Source organism: Aplysia californica, unplaced genomic scaffold, assembly GCF_000002075.1.
Source record: "Aplysia californica isolate F4 #8 unplaced genomic scaffold, AplCal3.0 scaffold00481, whole genome shotgun sequence".
NCBI classification, from domain to species: Eukaryota; Metazoa; Mollusca; class Gastropoda; order Aplysiida; family Aplysiidae; genus Aplysia; species Aplysia californica.
In genome coordinates, this window is record NW_004797751.1 from 5,806 (window position 1) to 21,318 (window position 15,513).

At 40.5% G+C, this 15,513-nt stretch overlaps 1 protein-coding gene across 1 annotated transcript; it reads left to right on the forward strand.

The window, feature by feature from the left end:
- Nucleotides 1-2,381: 2,381 nt before the first annotated feature.
- Nucleotides 2,382-12,692, forward strand: LOC101854973 (metallophosphoesterase MPPED2; the record flags this gene model as incomplete). Its single annotated transcript, XM_005105613.3, is given in 7 exon segments — nt 2,382-2,568; nt 5,265-5,463; nt 6,034-6,146; nt 7,154-7,281; nt 7,971-8,086; nt 8,509-8,619; nt 10,330-12,692. Coding segments are annotated over 7 exon segments (975 nt in total). The 3' UTR covers nt 10,494-12,692.
- Nucleotides 12,693-15,513: the final 2,821 nt, after the last annotated feature.

Here is a 15,513-nt window from a genome sequence, read left to right on the forward strand (position 1 = left end):
TTACTGACATTGCATGTATTTGAACCTGAATAATTACTAGATCTAGATCTAATGAGACCTGTGTACTTAACAGGTTTGAGTCGATAGAGCCAAACCCAGCTAAGTACGGCTACACTCTCAGGCTAGCCGTACTTAAGTACAGCTAGTCACTTCGATATTATGATGTGTAGATTGTGGCGTCGGTGGCCTAGTGGTTAGGCTCTCGGACTCGCAACCATAAGGTCGTGGGTTCGAATCCCGTCAAGGGCCCGACGTTGTGTCCCTGGGAAAGGCACTTTGAACAAATTTTCCTCACTTCACCCCCATGGAAATGGGTATCCGGCTATAGACAGTGAACGATCTTGTCAGTTTGGTAGTGTTTGAACGCGTGAAATCCGCAGCTTGCACTGTATGCTTCCGCGGAAGCCGAGAATGTTTCTGAGTGTTCTCAGAGGGTCTGCTGGGGTAATAATGTGGTTGTAAAATGCATAGAGCATGCTCCTCTTGAGCGTGGATATATGCGCTATACAAATGCATTTATTATTATTATTATTATTATTATCTAGAGTCTAGATCTAGATCTAGATCAAGATCTACATCTAGATTCTCTATCTAGATTTAGATTAGTTCTATGCAGAACTTTTCTGTTTGCTTCATATTTCATGCCATGAACATTCACAGCGCCCTGAATGAATGTAGTTTGCAATTTAAGAATGATCTTGCTCACTTCACCCCCTACCCTTTTCCTTCTTTTGTCTTTTCCTTCTTTTTTTCACTCCCCCTCCAACCCCTCTTCCCGCTTTGGCCTTCTTCCAATCTCCCTTGTTTCTTCGAACAACTTTTATTTTCAAATTGTCGAACAATGCCTGGTTCGCAAAAGAGTAGAGATAGAAGTAGTGTTCCGCGAGCTGAGCAAGCTATGCCTTGCCGACTGAGGCTGTTTCGTTGTGCTCACCTTTGCCGTCCGTAAACTCGGTTACATTCGGACTACCACTGCATTATTTTTCATGCGAGTATTCCTGTTCTGTTTACTTATTCACTCTGTGAGTTTGAGTGAGCGTAGCGTTTTAGTCTGTGCCAGTAGTGGACGATTCAGGTGCCGTGAACGTAGCCACTGCGCTTATTTTTGTGTGATTTGAATTTAGTAGTTATTTTGCTACTTAAAGTAAAGTAGTCTCTGCCCTCGATCCCACTGCTTATGATCCCAGTTCGCATTGATCCTGCTGTTTTAAGAAAACATAATTTTTACTGTATAGACCAACAAAATTCATCCCTAAGATCTCATGGCTCTAAAAGACTACATTCAGCTATGATCCCTCATTTCAGATAATAATTTACGGAACAAAACAAAGGTGAGCGCAGCTGATAGGTCAAAACATGAAAATTTGCTACCATTACACCGCAGTTCAACCGGTCTTGTGGATGTGATCACGGTTCCATTGTAGCCTAACCCTCGATGAAACCGTACAATATTTGCCCCAGACGGGATCACACCTATAGGTGCGAACTTGTTGACATGATATCCCCTAACATTGCACTTTCATCTGAGCTCTTCACCTGAACTTTCATCTGAGCTCTTCACCTGAACTTTCATCTGAGCTCTTCACCTGAACTTTCATCTGAGCTCTTCACCTGAACTTTCATCTGAGCTCTTCACCTGAACTTTCATCTGAGCTCTTCACCTGAACTTTCATCTGAGCTCTTCACCTGAACTTTCATCTGAGCTCTTCACCTGAACTTTCATCTGAGCTCTTCACCTGAACTTTCATCTGAGCTCTTCACCTGAACTTTCATCTGAGCTCTTCACCTGAACTTTCATCTGAGCTCTTCACCTGAACTTTCATCTGAGCTCTTCACCTGAACTTTCATCTGAGCTCTTCACCTGAACTTTCATCTGAGCTCTTCACCTGAACTTTCATCTGAGCTCTTCACCTGAACTTTCATCTGAGCTCTTCACCTGAACTTTCATCACACGCTGGATGGGTAGGGGCCTGTGAACTCTTTGGTGCTTTCATTTTCTGACAATTCCAGCAGTTGTGTATCTACACCAGAATTTGTTAGACAGGCTTAATTTTTATCGGTGTGGTCACGATTCAGTGCTGTGTTATGACAGACGCTAGGGTACTCGTTCAGAGATGGAAAGCTATACATTTTAGAAAGGTAAAGGTAAGGAGCTATAAGATAGTAGGAGTAGATCCTGAGACTCATGATTGGATAAAGTGGAAATTGCATGCTTCATGATGCTTTTGTGACTGGTCATCAAAGTTGACCACTCTTTGCTCGCCATAAGTCATAAACCCATCTTGGGGTCACACCACAGCACATGCTGAGTAAGGTGAGACCATTTTGACAATCATGGGCTTGAACATGGATCATTCTGATTTTTCTTATTTTTTTCAGTAATCCTCCTCGGGACTATTTCTGTTCCTGTCTGAGATCAACATCATGCATCACCTCAAAGCATTCTTCTCTGAGCTTTCTGGTGGGACTGGGGCTTCTCAAGCGTCGTCATCATACGAAGGAAAAGTTCCTATTCATGAACTGTCTCATGTGCCTACCAAAGCATGGGAAAAGATGAAAGTAAAGCAGGTATGAGAGAAATATTGAGAAGTTTTTTTAGATTCCAGAATTTGAAGGATTTTAAATTTATAAAAACACAAGGCAGAAGAGAAGAGACAGAACATGGATCAGAATAATGCATATTTAGTAAACTCTTTCGATCCCTTAAATAAGTGGAGAACTGTTATGTGTGATGTCTGATTCAGATCTGGCTCTTGAAGAGGAATTTAGGATTAGAAGGCAGTGACTATTTCACCAGTTACTTTTCGTATGGTGTTGTCTTAAAGTTAAAGACCCAGAAAGATTTGAAAACCATGAAAAATATGATTAGGTTCTTCTGGGAAACAGAATATAAACAAAATAGACTGGCTGACTTACAGATATGGTGCAATTCGTTTTTTAATCCGAAAGTACCTAGTTTGATTATGCATTTTCTTTTCAGAGAGGAGGTCAATAGAATACTTAGGTCCTACAGGATGAAGTGCTTAATTCTCACAAATGAAGTCGGAAAACTTTGAGGCTCTATGTGGTTCTTGCAGACACTTGTAAAAGTTGTCATTGCAGTAGTAGTTAATCCAACAATGCACATCCTTGACTCATTTGTCATTATGCTGGGCTTCAGATAGGATTGCCCTGTTTCAAATACCCTATGGCGTGGGTTTTTTTTTTTTTTGTAAGTGTTTTACGGCGCTCGCTCGCAACTGCATAAGGTCATAAGGTGCAGGACACACTATAAACGTTTTCAGCTTGTAGGAAATTTTGGGTTTTCCCCGGGTGGGAGTCGCATCGATTTTGGACCTCCAAGGGATCTTTTACGTGCGCAACTTGCTCACATGACCTCTGAGATTTTTCGCTGTTCTCCAAGAAGGCTAGGTGTTAGATCTTACCTACCATAATATCAGGGGTGTGGCTGAAAGACAGCAGTAAGACGGAGACAAGGAGTAGCAGTGGAACAGCTGTAGAAAAAGTCAGGAGCCCAGAGGAGGGGGCAAAGATCGTGATGGATGCAAAAATGGAGACAAAAGCAGGCGATAGAACATTGTTAGAGAGCAGGAAAGGATGTGAAAGGAAAACATTTTAAAGAAGAACATTTTCTGTCGCGATCCGGATTCGAACCCGTGACCTATTGAATAAGAGGCAGACACCTTAACCTTTAGAGCACGAGATCCCCCGGGGTGTTGCTACTCGTAAGCTTGGTTTGTTTGAGGACTTTTAAGGTATTCCATATCTACTTGGCTTGTTCTTATGCTGAACCTATTGGAGATGGGTGTTAACTTTGGAGGTCGTGTCTTTTAACTCATTTTGGCTCAAACAACACAGCATGTGACGATAGCGTGACTCCAGTCTTCCTCAAACAATGCACCATATCTGGGTGGCTCAATAAATTGTGTATCGAGTTCACACATTGCCCAGTACTCGCTCTTAATACAACATAATAATATTTCTTATACCATCAAGGGTTATTTTCCTCCACCGTTTTTCCATTTTTTCATTGTTTTCACCTTTTATACTATCACTTGTGCTGTATTGGTAAGGGAAAGTTAGATCTAATATGGGCAGAGTCTGTCAAAGTATGTGTCAAACCCAAACAATAAATGTTCTGGCATTCTCCCTTTACTCAAGTGTCGTGAATTAGTAGTAGTTGAGAATGCACAGGTCTTCTGGATTTGTTGAACAGCCTTGGCAGTTGAAACTGAAGCAGAGCAAAAACTTGCTCAGTCAATTCCCAGAGCAGCATTCTGAATGGATGCCTACTCACTAATAGCTGGAAATAATCTTTTCAATGTACATAAGATCAAAAATGTCTTTTAAGATAGCAACTGAGTGTCTGAAAGGCGGAAAATGGTGTGATTTGTAAAGTTGTGAGTTGCCCGTGTACGTTGAAGAGCATACAGTTAACTCCTCTGAAGGTGCACAGTAGAAGATAGAAGAAGAGAAAAAAAGAATGAAAAAGAGGGTACTACTGAATGGTATGTATGTGAAAACGAAGTAGCAAAATTTCCATCTTCCCCACTTTTAGGCATGTTTCAGCTCGCAAGCTGCACACATCACACAAATGGAAATCATGCTTTTAAATGCTCAGAAAGGGGCAAGCTGTTCTCTGCCAGAATTCTTCTGACTGACCATAGTGAAAACCACACATCATCTTGAATTGTATTTGTGTCAGGATGCGGTGGAATCAGGCGCTCGTCAATTTTGGGACATACTGAGTTATTGGTATTGTTGTAAAGCCTGTCCATTTGCCTTGCTTGTGATGAAAAAATATATCAATTTATCTCGGATACAAGTTAAGATATTGGCGATTGAAGGAGGTGGGAGTTGCCTGGTTTCAGATGTAAAATTAGCTGGAAAATGACTGCTAAAGTTGAGTTATTTCCTTAATTTGAGAGTCTGTGGAAACTGAAAATTTACATCTTTTATGCCTTTAATCAATGTTTTTCAGTGAAATCTGCACCGAAATGTGTTCTTAAATGCCAAAAAAACAAAAAAAATGATAAAAATTCCCAAACCTGCGGAAAAATGCCAGTTTCTTGATTTTCATTATTTTGACGAGAACCTGATTTCTCCACGCTGCCTCACATTTTACTTCTATTTCTCTTTTTAGATATTGTTAGAGTTTTATGGCACGTGCTACTCACTTTGATCATAAGTGCCATTTTTGTCGTAGAAACAGTCATCAAATACTGACGGATGGATTATTATTTTTATTATATTATTATTTCCAGACAGTAAAAGATGTTGACCCTATAGACCCCGCAACCCCAATATCGGAAGACCACATTCGGTTTGTGTGCCTCTCAGACACTCACAGTCGTGTGGAGAAGCTGGAGGGCTTTGTACCCCCGGGAGATGTCCTGCTTCACACGGGCGACTTTACGCAGATTGGATTGCCCAAAGCTGTGGAGGAATTTGACAGGTTCTTGGGTAATTAATTGTTTTTTAAAAATTTGGGTTACGGATAATTACTTTGTTTATATAAACATTGCAGTTCATTTAAATTTAAAGTAGAGCAGATTTAATTTGTTTTTTCGTTGTTTTTTGGGGAGATTATCTCGTTTTGAAATGGTTGATTAAAGCAGCCCTTGAAAACTTTCTATACAAATGCTTAAATATGCCAACTTTTTATTTGTTGTTGTCTGTAGTTCTAGAATCTTGTTGGTGGTGGTGGAAAATGGAATGTTAAATGTGAATATGCTTGTTTTCTGATAAGAATATGCTTTACTCAAGTTTACTCTTCCTGTTTCAAATGAAATCTTTTAGGGATATAACAAACAAAGTGATGTATATAACTTTCTAAGATGTAACAATATGTTGGTCTTGAGTCTTGGGTTATGAGGAAAGTGGGCAGAGTTATCTCCCATTTGCTGAAGCACGATCAGTGCCTTATTGTCTATGTAGAGAAGATTTTAGTACCATTTTTAGTGGAGCAAGGGAGGATGCTAGTTGATGTAATTTTTTGTCTAACCTATTTTTTGAAAAATTTGTTTAATTCAGGTGAACAGCCACACAGGGCCAAAATCGTCATTGCCGGTAACCATGACCTGACTTTTGATATGAATTTAGTTGAGAACCGAAGAGGCCACCTTCAGTCACAGTTTGGAATCCAAGTGAGTGTTTGACTGTACACATCTAAGAGTTTACACTTAAATGTAGGGGCAGGTTGGTGTCATTGTCCCAAAATGAGCAAATTGTAGGAAAGGTTATGTAAATCATTTATTGTTGTGATCCTGTGTATGCACCTGAAGTGCTGTGTTTAATGTGGGGCCCAAATAAAAAACTTTGTTATTACTCAATCAAGATTTTTTTGGAAAATGTCTTTGTTTGGTTACTGGCCTATATGAGTGCCATGTTATGATTTTATGTGTACATTTGCAAGTTAATAAATGAGCTAGAATTATTTTCACACAGTCTGAGGAAAGTGAACAAAGCTATAGAGGTTATCAAGAATATCGTCACAGCCACAACTCAGTTGCTTATCCATGTGAATTGTTTTTGCTCCTTCTTTGCTTTCAAATATCTAATCATCCTTACATCACCTCCTGTTTTTTCATAATATATGTTACTCTCTAGTAACACCTGTAATCTTTGGCACTTATATGACATTTGTGAGGCAGCGTGGTGGAATCAGGCTCTCATCAAAATAATCAAAGTGAAGAAACCTGCATTTTTCCGCAGGTTTGTAAATTTTTATCAAATTTGTGTTTTTTGGCTCAACTCTTTTCTGTGTGGATTTTTCATAGAAACGTTGATTTAAGGCGCAAAAAATGTATATTTTCAGTTATAACGGACTCTTAAGCTAAGCAAATAACTAATCTTTGGCGGCCATTTTCTCACTAATTTTACCTCTGAAAACTGGTGACCCCCACCTTTTTCATTCGCAAATATCTCGACTTGTATTCAAGATAAATGGATATTTTTTTCATCCAAATAAAGGCAAGCGATCAAGCTTTAACATGATACCAATAACTCAATAAACCCAGTTAATATTGACGAGAGCCTGATTCCACCGCGCTGCCTCACATTTGTGTTGCAAGTGCAGTGAAACTATAACTAAAACTAAATGAAGCTACTCCTCAAGTTGACTAAACCTGATGAAACTTGACTCCTTCTGCAGCGCAGTAAATTTGAAGACATCCTGGAAGAACTGAAGGTGAAGTCGTCTCGTGAGTTACTGAAGAACTGCTACTACCTGGAGGACTCTGGGGTCAGTGTGTGTGGCGTGAACATCTTTGGGTCTCCCTGGTAAGGAAGCAACATTCACTTACATAGCTTGTTGTTATTGTTGGTGTTGCTATTCTTGTTGTCAAGGAAGTTAGGGCCGAAAGACTTGCTTGAAGGGGGGTTCTTCCTCTGAAGATCTCCTGCTGTCCGCTTGCCCCTCATGTTTTCTCCCACACACTGTGGGTGGTTGGTGTGTGCTGGTGTGGTGTGCTTCTTTCCTGTCCAACTTGAAACATCTCTCCTTCTTGTTTGTGTTAGTTACTCCCTTGTAACATCTCTAAACTTCGGCACTTATATGACCTTATTGTGTGTTTTTTGTTGTTGCTGTTGTTACTCTTGTTGCTATTGTTTTTGTTGTTGTGTTGTTGGTTATGTTTCTATTATATTGTTGTTGTTGTTACTGCTGTCCCTCCTGTTTCTCTTCCTCCCCTTCCCCCCTCTCCTTCTCTCTCCCCCCCCCCCCCTATCTCGTCTCCTTAATCTTTTTTAATATCTGTGTCCCTGCCTTGAATAAATCCCCTCTGTAGACAGTTGAGTGTCCACTTGTTCCTCTTTCCTATCAAACATGGATCTATCGTCCTTATCTCCCCTCCTTCTTTTTTATGTTTGTTACTCTCTTGTAACACATCTAATCTTCTGGCACTCATATGACCTTATGCAGTTGCGAGCGCCGTAAAACCTCTACTAAAACAAAATAACTTGTTCCTCAGGCAACCAGAGTTCGGAGACTGGGGGTTCAACCTGCCTAGAGGAGGGCCATGCCTGGAAAAATGGGACAAGATTCCCGATGATACGGACATTTTACTGACCCACGGGCCGCCCATAGGTACGTCTCTCTGTCCGTCTCATATCCTTCACTTGTTTTTCGTTGTTTTTACTGATGCTCTTTTTAAAAATTATGAGAATGTATTTGTTTTGTTTTTTTGTTTTACTTGTTGCTTTTTGTTTTATGTTGAATGTGGATGTGAGCTATACAAAGGCTGTTTATTATTATTATTGTCATCATCATTATTATTACTTTTACTGTTGTTATTGTTACTATGTTTATCACCAGGGTGTGGGTGGTTGGCGGGGGCTCTGGTGTGGTTTGCTTCTTATTTCCTATAAAACATCTATTGTCCTTATCTCCCCTTCTTCTTTTCCATGTTTGTTGCTCTCTTGTAACACCTCTAATCTTCTGGCGCACATACGACCTTATGCAGTTGCGAGCGTCGTAAAACCTCTTCTAAAGCTAAAAACTATCTCCAGGGCACGGTGACTGGTGCTTCAGTGGTCTGCGCGCCGGCTGTGTGGAGCTACTGACCACAATTCAGACCCGTGTCAAGCCCAAGTTTCATATCTTTGGGCATATACATGAAGGTGAGACCCTCTGATAGTTGCCTCTTTCCACTTGTGGACAAACATTTTGGAAATACGGTCGAATTGTCCAAGACGGCTACCTATTGTTCGGGAGAAAAATGGTTGTCTTAGACAGATGGATGTCACAATGTCATTACGATGTACAAAATGCAGGGTGGGGGGTGGGGGGGGGGGAAGTGATCATTTTTACAGGTGATTGTTTTGGAGAGTTGGCTTTTGAAGCAGGTTTAATTGTATATACAGTCAAACCTGTGTAAGACGGCCACCCATTGTCAAGGAGAAAAGTGGCCGTATAAGACAAGTGGCCGTCTTAGGCAGGACTGATCAAGATGAAGAAAACAAACCATTCCCATCTGAGGTCTCAATCGAAAGTAGCGGCTTTGTTGTTGTTTTTGTTGTTGTTGGTTTGTATTTTGTTTGTTATTTTTATTTTGTTGCTGATTTTGCGCAAGGGTGACAATAAAACGAAATGTGTCAGACAAGGAGGACCGAGTGCCATGTTAAAACAAACACATGGGTCGCCACCACTCGAAGAACGAGGGACGCTCCTGTCACACGTTCATGTTGACGTCCATTGTTACTTTGTTACAGATTGGGTAAACAGTGACCACTCATCTCACTTACGATTTGTGTATGAATTCTGGGCTGGGCTTATGGGTTATGAGGGATCACCCGCTTCCCTCACCAGCAGCTGGGATTTGGTACCTATCGGTCAACAGTTGGAGGGGCCTTACCTTACGACAACAACAGGGGTTTGGATTATGACAGCTCACCCACAACGCCATGGTCAGTGCACAATTTATGAGAAAGCGTAATGGAGTCACTAAGGTGACCGTCTAAGACAGGTGTTATTGCTTAGTGTGATAGGGGTTGTGTGTTAAAATATGGTGGCCGTGGCTGCGTTGGACAGGTGCCCGTTTTACACAGTTAAATTATATAGAAAAAACGCAAGGGGGGAAATGGAAAGTGGCCGTTTGTACAGGTGGCCGTCTTATAGAGGTGGCCGTCAGGGCAGGTTCGACTGTAATTATATATATGTATATATATATATTTATGTAACACTGTGGTGGAATCGGGTGCTCGTCAAAATAATGAAATGGAAGAAACTGATTCCACAGCATAGTGACACATGATATTTTCCTGCAGCATAGGCTTACACATCTTTCTCACTTTTTGTCAGCCAGCCAAACGTTTCCATGACATTTTTTCTCGACATTTTTACATGATATATTTTCAAAGTCGTTGGTAATCATACGTTTCTGTTGGTGATTGGCGGGTGCTTTGGTGTGGTCCTTATCCCTCCTATTTCTTTTCATTGTGCGTTAATCTTCAGTAACCCTCTAATTTGAGCACTTCTATGAGCTCTCTTTGTGTTGCAAGTGACTTGAAATTCATACTAAAACTATAAGAACTAACATTTTTCTTTTTAAGTATTCAGAGCTTAACTCTATCCGTAGGTCGTGTTTTACTATTGTATCTATGCGACGTGGGGAAATCTGGGCCGCCACTTTCCGAAGAAGAAATTTACTCGTTAATCTGATACGTATGCTTTTCATAGCAGTCTGTCAAAATGATTTTTTGAGAAATACCGAAAGCTTCAAAGAGATCTTTGTACTAGAAGTATTCTAAAATATGAAGAATACAACCCTGGGAGTACAAAATGACCCCAGGGCGTACGGATAGGGTTAATGGTTTATTTTTATTTGACAGCGTATGGAGTGACCTCTGATGACCAGACGACCTTCATCAATGCCTCCAACTGCACACTGCGCTACAAGCCCCTGCAACTGCCCATTGTCTTTGACTACCCTGTACCAGATGGACACTCAAAGAGCGAACTGGACAACTTTCCTAAAAATAACCTTAGTCAGTAATTTAGGAGACTTTGTTTTGTTGTTTCAATATCATATTGTTATATGTATATTATTATATGTTTTTCAGTTTCAACGCATTGCTGATCACACGACATAGTAAGTGATAAAAAAGTTTCTGCTTTGTTGAGGTGTTTCGAGTTCAAATTTGAGTGAATTCCGATTAGTATTCTGATCCGTCCTGCAATATTTCCTCTTTGCCTCGTTTCCTGATCGGGGAATGAGTTTTCCGCTTTTGAAATGACCGTTAACACTTTGCAGTAGTACACTGTGCACCTACGCTGACCTTTCGCACCTTTGTTACAATAAGCACAGTCCCTGTCATTAGACCGTTGTCTGTGATGTTAGGCGCCTTGCTGTCGCATGCAGGAGACCCGGGTTCAATTCCCAAGTGGGGGAAAACATTTTTATGGAGTATCTCAGTCTTTCTACTGGGATGTATCCCTCTAAGCCTGAGTTGGTCCTAACAGACAGGTGTGGGTCCCATGCGTTAGTTTTACTTTTCATTGGAATTGAAGGCTTCTGTTCAAAAGCACCCTTAATGAAATCGCTTCACACAGCTAAGATTACCAAAGTCTTGTATGTTTAAGTAACCTGAAAGTGCTGACCTAGCTACACATAATACCGAATGTGAGTCTTCTTTCTCACGAAGCTCTGAGACAAAAAAAGAAGTAATTGTGGCAGTCACAGGTAGAGAAATTGAATTCACTTTTGTGTTAGCTGCATACCTCTCCCACTTTGCAATATACACAGTGTAAACTTTTTTGATATCTGGCCCATGAGGCCATAATGACTTCAGTAGCTTTTTCAGAAAAAGCCTTGGTTTCTGAGTCTCTCTCAGACTGTTTGTATACTAGAAGTCTTAGCTTCTTGTAAAGTCGATGATGAGTGTCTTGATGGCTGTGGGGCATGACCCAGAAACGACATTTCGTCTGTCAGCACTTTCACCTCTGATTTTGCCTTGTCGGTGGTTTCACCTTTCGATTTTGCTATGTCCGTTATTGTATGGCTGCACAAGAGAATCCTTCACATAGGTACCAAAATGCTTTTTAATTTGAGATAATAACATTTGCATATTCTGCAACCTTTTCTGAGTATTTTGCTTTTTATTTGAAGTCTCTATCATAGTTGGATGAAAAGTTATGACAATTTTTGTCCGGTTGGGTAAGATAATTCTGTTTCGAGAAAACAGCCTTTTAACTTTTCGGTACATTTTTTTTCAAGGGAATGAACTTTATGCATACAAACCCTTACAGAATCATTTTCATCCTTACATAAGGGTTTTTAGCTTATTATTTACATTTAAATCTAGATTGCAACATACATTTTTGGTCAAATATGATGCCTTATATAGTCATTGCTGCTCTGTGTTGATGCCAGTTTTGCCACACCCTCACCCTCTGCCTCGTGTACCTCCTCCCTGTTTTGGAACAGTCCTGGCCTTCTTTGTCTTTCTCTCTCTTTTCTTTCTGGTATCGTGACATCATAAGTTGTCAGCGATGCCGACAGCACACAGGAACTCAACACTCGCTTGGGGGTCCTTAAACAGTGCTGATTGTGGGTCCCTGAAATGTCCAAGCAGAGTGTGTTATGGTACGATAGTTGGCAGGACATTTCAGGAACACATGGTCCATAGTCTCGTCCTCCTCTTTGCAAGGGGCTGCCTTTGTCGGAACTGGCAGCTCCTCCTCACAGTCATTAGTGCTGTGATCATGTGAGGGGCCTGAGGCTTGCAGGGGAATGCTGGGTTTAGGAGTCACAAGGTTCTGTTTGTTTGCTGAGATGAACTGATGGATTTCATTGGGTAGATACATACCACTGTTGTCGAGGACTCAGACCAGTCTCTTCAATGACAGGTGGTATTCCGTCTTTGTGTGACTTCTTCCTTGTGATGTCATGGATTACCCTCTTTTAACTTAACACTGGCCTTCACTGTAAAAGATCTAGAGCTATCCAGAAAGAAATGATGGAGAGATTTTATTCCTGTCAGTTTTACAAAGAAATCAGACACAAACTTTATCCAACTATATGTTGGCACCTCTGTGGGCCCAACTTCACTTCCAACAAGCTTTGCCACATTCATTTCAGATGAACTGTTCACAACGTCCACAATATATTGAAGGGAGTCAAATTTGGTATTTCTCTGCTTTCTTTTGACTATTCGGAACCCCTCGTGTGGGCTGAATTTAGTCTATCCAGCAATTAAAAAATGGAATGAAGGAATTTGGAAAACTCTCTACATATTCTCACAGCATGATGAAAGTAATCCATTCGAGACTGAATCCTGTTTGTCTGTTGTGACTTTTTTTTAGTTCTGTGTCTTCATGTCTAAATGAATGCCAGATTCAAGCCGTTATTATTTCAGCGGACCTTGCAATAGCTGCTGTGGCTTTTGCTATGCTTTTCAGCTGAGAAGCCAGTCTCATGCCTTTTTTCTTTTGATGCAAGATTAGGAGGGTCGAAATAGTTTTATTTGTTCGTCTTATTGTAAGAGCAGGGCAGTTTCTGGGTCTTTTGTATCTAAAAATGTTTCCCTTTTTCTTGTCTTACGTAATGGTTCGGCCATGGCAGTCTTGATAAACTTGACAAAGTTCTGCGTAATCGGTTGTCCTATTTCTTCATCTACCTCATATGCTGAGGTTGCCTCTTTGTACCAGTCATTGTCATCACTCTGTGCCATCTCTCTCTCTCAGTGCGAAGGGTGTTACGTTTCCCGATGTTTTCCACCACCCTTTGTGGGAGGAGTCTGATTCATGACCGGATACCGCTCCTGTGGCCTCTCAAATGTCTTCATCTCCTGACACATCTCGGTCAAGTAAATACTATCTCTTCTTCTTCAGTGCTTTCCCCTTCATTACATAATGTTTCTTGTTCTTTATTCTTTTGTTTTTTAGTTTATGGGGAAGATAATGCTGAAGATGAAGAAGATGATGGAGAAGAGGAGGAAGGAGAGCGTTTCCTTTTCCTTTCCTTTGACACCTCCAATGCCTTGACACTTATTTCCATAATTTTGTTTTTTTGTTTGATAAAGTTTTTGATGTCATCCCTTGTTGGGTCGGTTTCATCAACCGTTTCCCTCTCATCTATCTCTCCGTACTCGTGGAGTGATATAATGTGTCTTCATCCATGTTAAAGCTGCACGTATCAAAGGGGTCTATTTTAGAATGTCCTCTGTATCTTTGTTGTTCACTGTGACTTCCCGTCAAAAGGCTAAGAGAAATCGGCGTGGGTGGTTGGCGGGTGCTCTGGTGTGGTTTGCTTCTTCTTTCCTACCAAACGTCTATCATCCTTGTCTCCCCTCCTTCTTTTTTATGTTTGTTACTCTCTTGTAACACCTCTAATCTTCTGGCTCTTATATAACCTTATGCAGTTTTGAGCGCTGTAAAACCTCTACTAAAACTGAAAGAGAAATTGGTATTATTTTCCGAGATGTTGTGATAATAGATTGCCCAGACGGCGGAAATATGAAACCACCCAGAATGCTAACAAATTATGTTTCCCATAAGGCTCTCACTTTAGGCAAGAAGGCTAACTATAAAAGATTTTGCTCAGCATGCTAACGAAGTTTTGCTCAGAAAGCTAACAAATAATTTTGCCCTCTAGGTTGACAAATATTTTTGCAAGAAAGGTAACAAATAACTGGTCGCTTTCAAGCACGGGAGCTATTCTGACAAATGCTGTGTTGACAAAATCGGAGATGGAGTTTTGCCCCTTGTTCTGTTTCTTTAAAAGACAAGGAGAGTTTACTCTATAACCAAACAAATAGACACACCAATGAAACCATACTTCTCCTATAGGTAGGGCAATGCCCAATTTTGGTGTAGATTAAGATTTCTGGAAATCCCCGAAATCTGGGTTAGTCCGCTTGTCCTTAAAAGCGACCAATTGCACCTAGAAAGTTAATAGTTCTTCAGAGAAACTAACCAATAATTTTACCCAGAAAGCTGACAAATAATTTTGCTCAAAAGGCTAACACACACACACACACACACACACACACACACACACACACACACACACACACACACACACACACACACACACTCACATACACACATACACACACACACACACACACACACACACACACAAGTGCCCGGAAGGGTTGGTCATAATATCTTTAACACTAAAAACAAACTATGAAGTGTTATGAGCTAATATATATATATATATATATATATACTAAACTCTCTCTCTCTCTCTCCTTTTTCTCTCTCTCTCCTTTCTCTCTTTCCTCTCTCTCTCTCTCTCTCTCTCTCCTCTCTCTCTCTCCTCTCTCTCTCTCCTCTCTCTCTCTCTCTCTCTCTCTCTCTCTCTCTCTCTCTCTCTCTCTCTCTCTCTTTATGTATACTAAACTAAAACAACAGCTACACTCCCTCCAAGTCAAAAGCGTCGCCTTCAACAGCACTGCCCACTAATGCTTTCTTCAATAGAACATACAATTAATGAATCTTTTAATTACAACCTTTTCCAAATGCAAAGATAGCTAAATCTCTATGAGTAAAATTTGTTTGTGCATTGCCCATCTGGAGAGGCAACCTGTTATACAAAACCTGGTTGTCCGTTTGGAAAAGAACACGTATGAACCGTTCAAGCGTTGCGCGCCAAATGAGCGAGTCGGGAAACACTTTTTAAAAAAAGTTATCCTGCGTGATCTCTTCCTGTTCTTGGGGTTTTTTTTGTATGTTACTGTCTTGTAACCTCTCTAATCTGTGGGGCTTATATTATAATTTAAGACCTATTTGTGTTGTAAGTGCCATACAATTCTTACTGAACCTAAACTCAGTGTGGTACATAGTGTCGGGAATCGCTACAATATATGAGAGGAATCAATGGCGGTGTTACAAATTCCGCTGTAATTGTTTTTTTATGGAAACTTTTTTGAAATAGCCATATAAAAATGAATCAAGCAAACCGGAGCAGCGCTTTACAATACATGTATTCTCGTATTTACTGTAAAGGCAGAGTTATCGACTGTTTTAGAGAGCCACTTCGTTACGTCTTTTGATGTAGCCTGTTACTT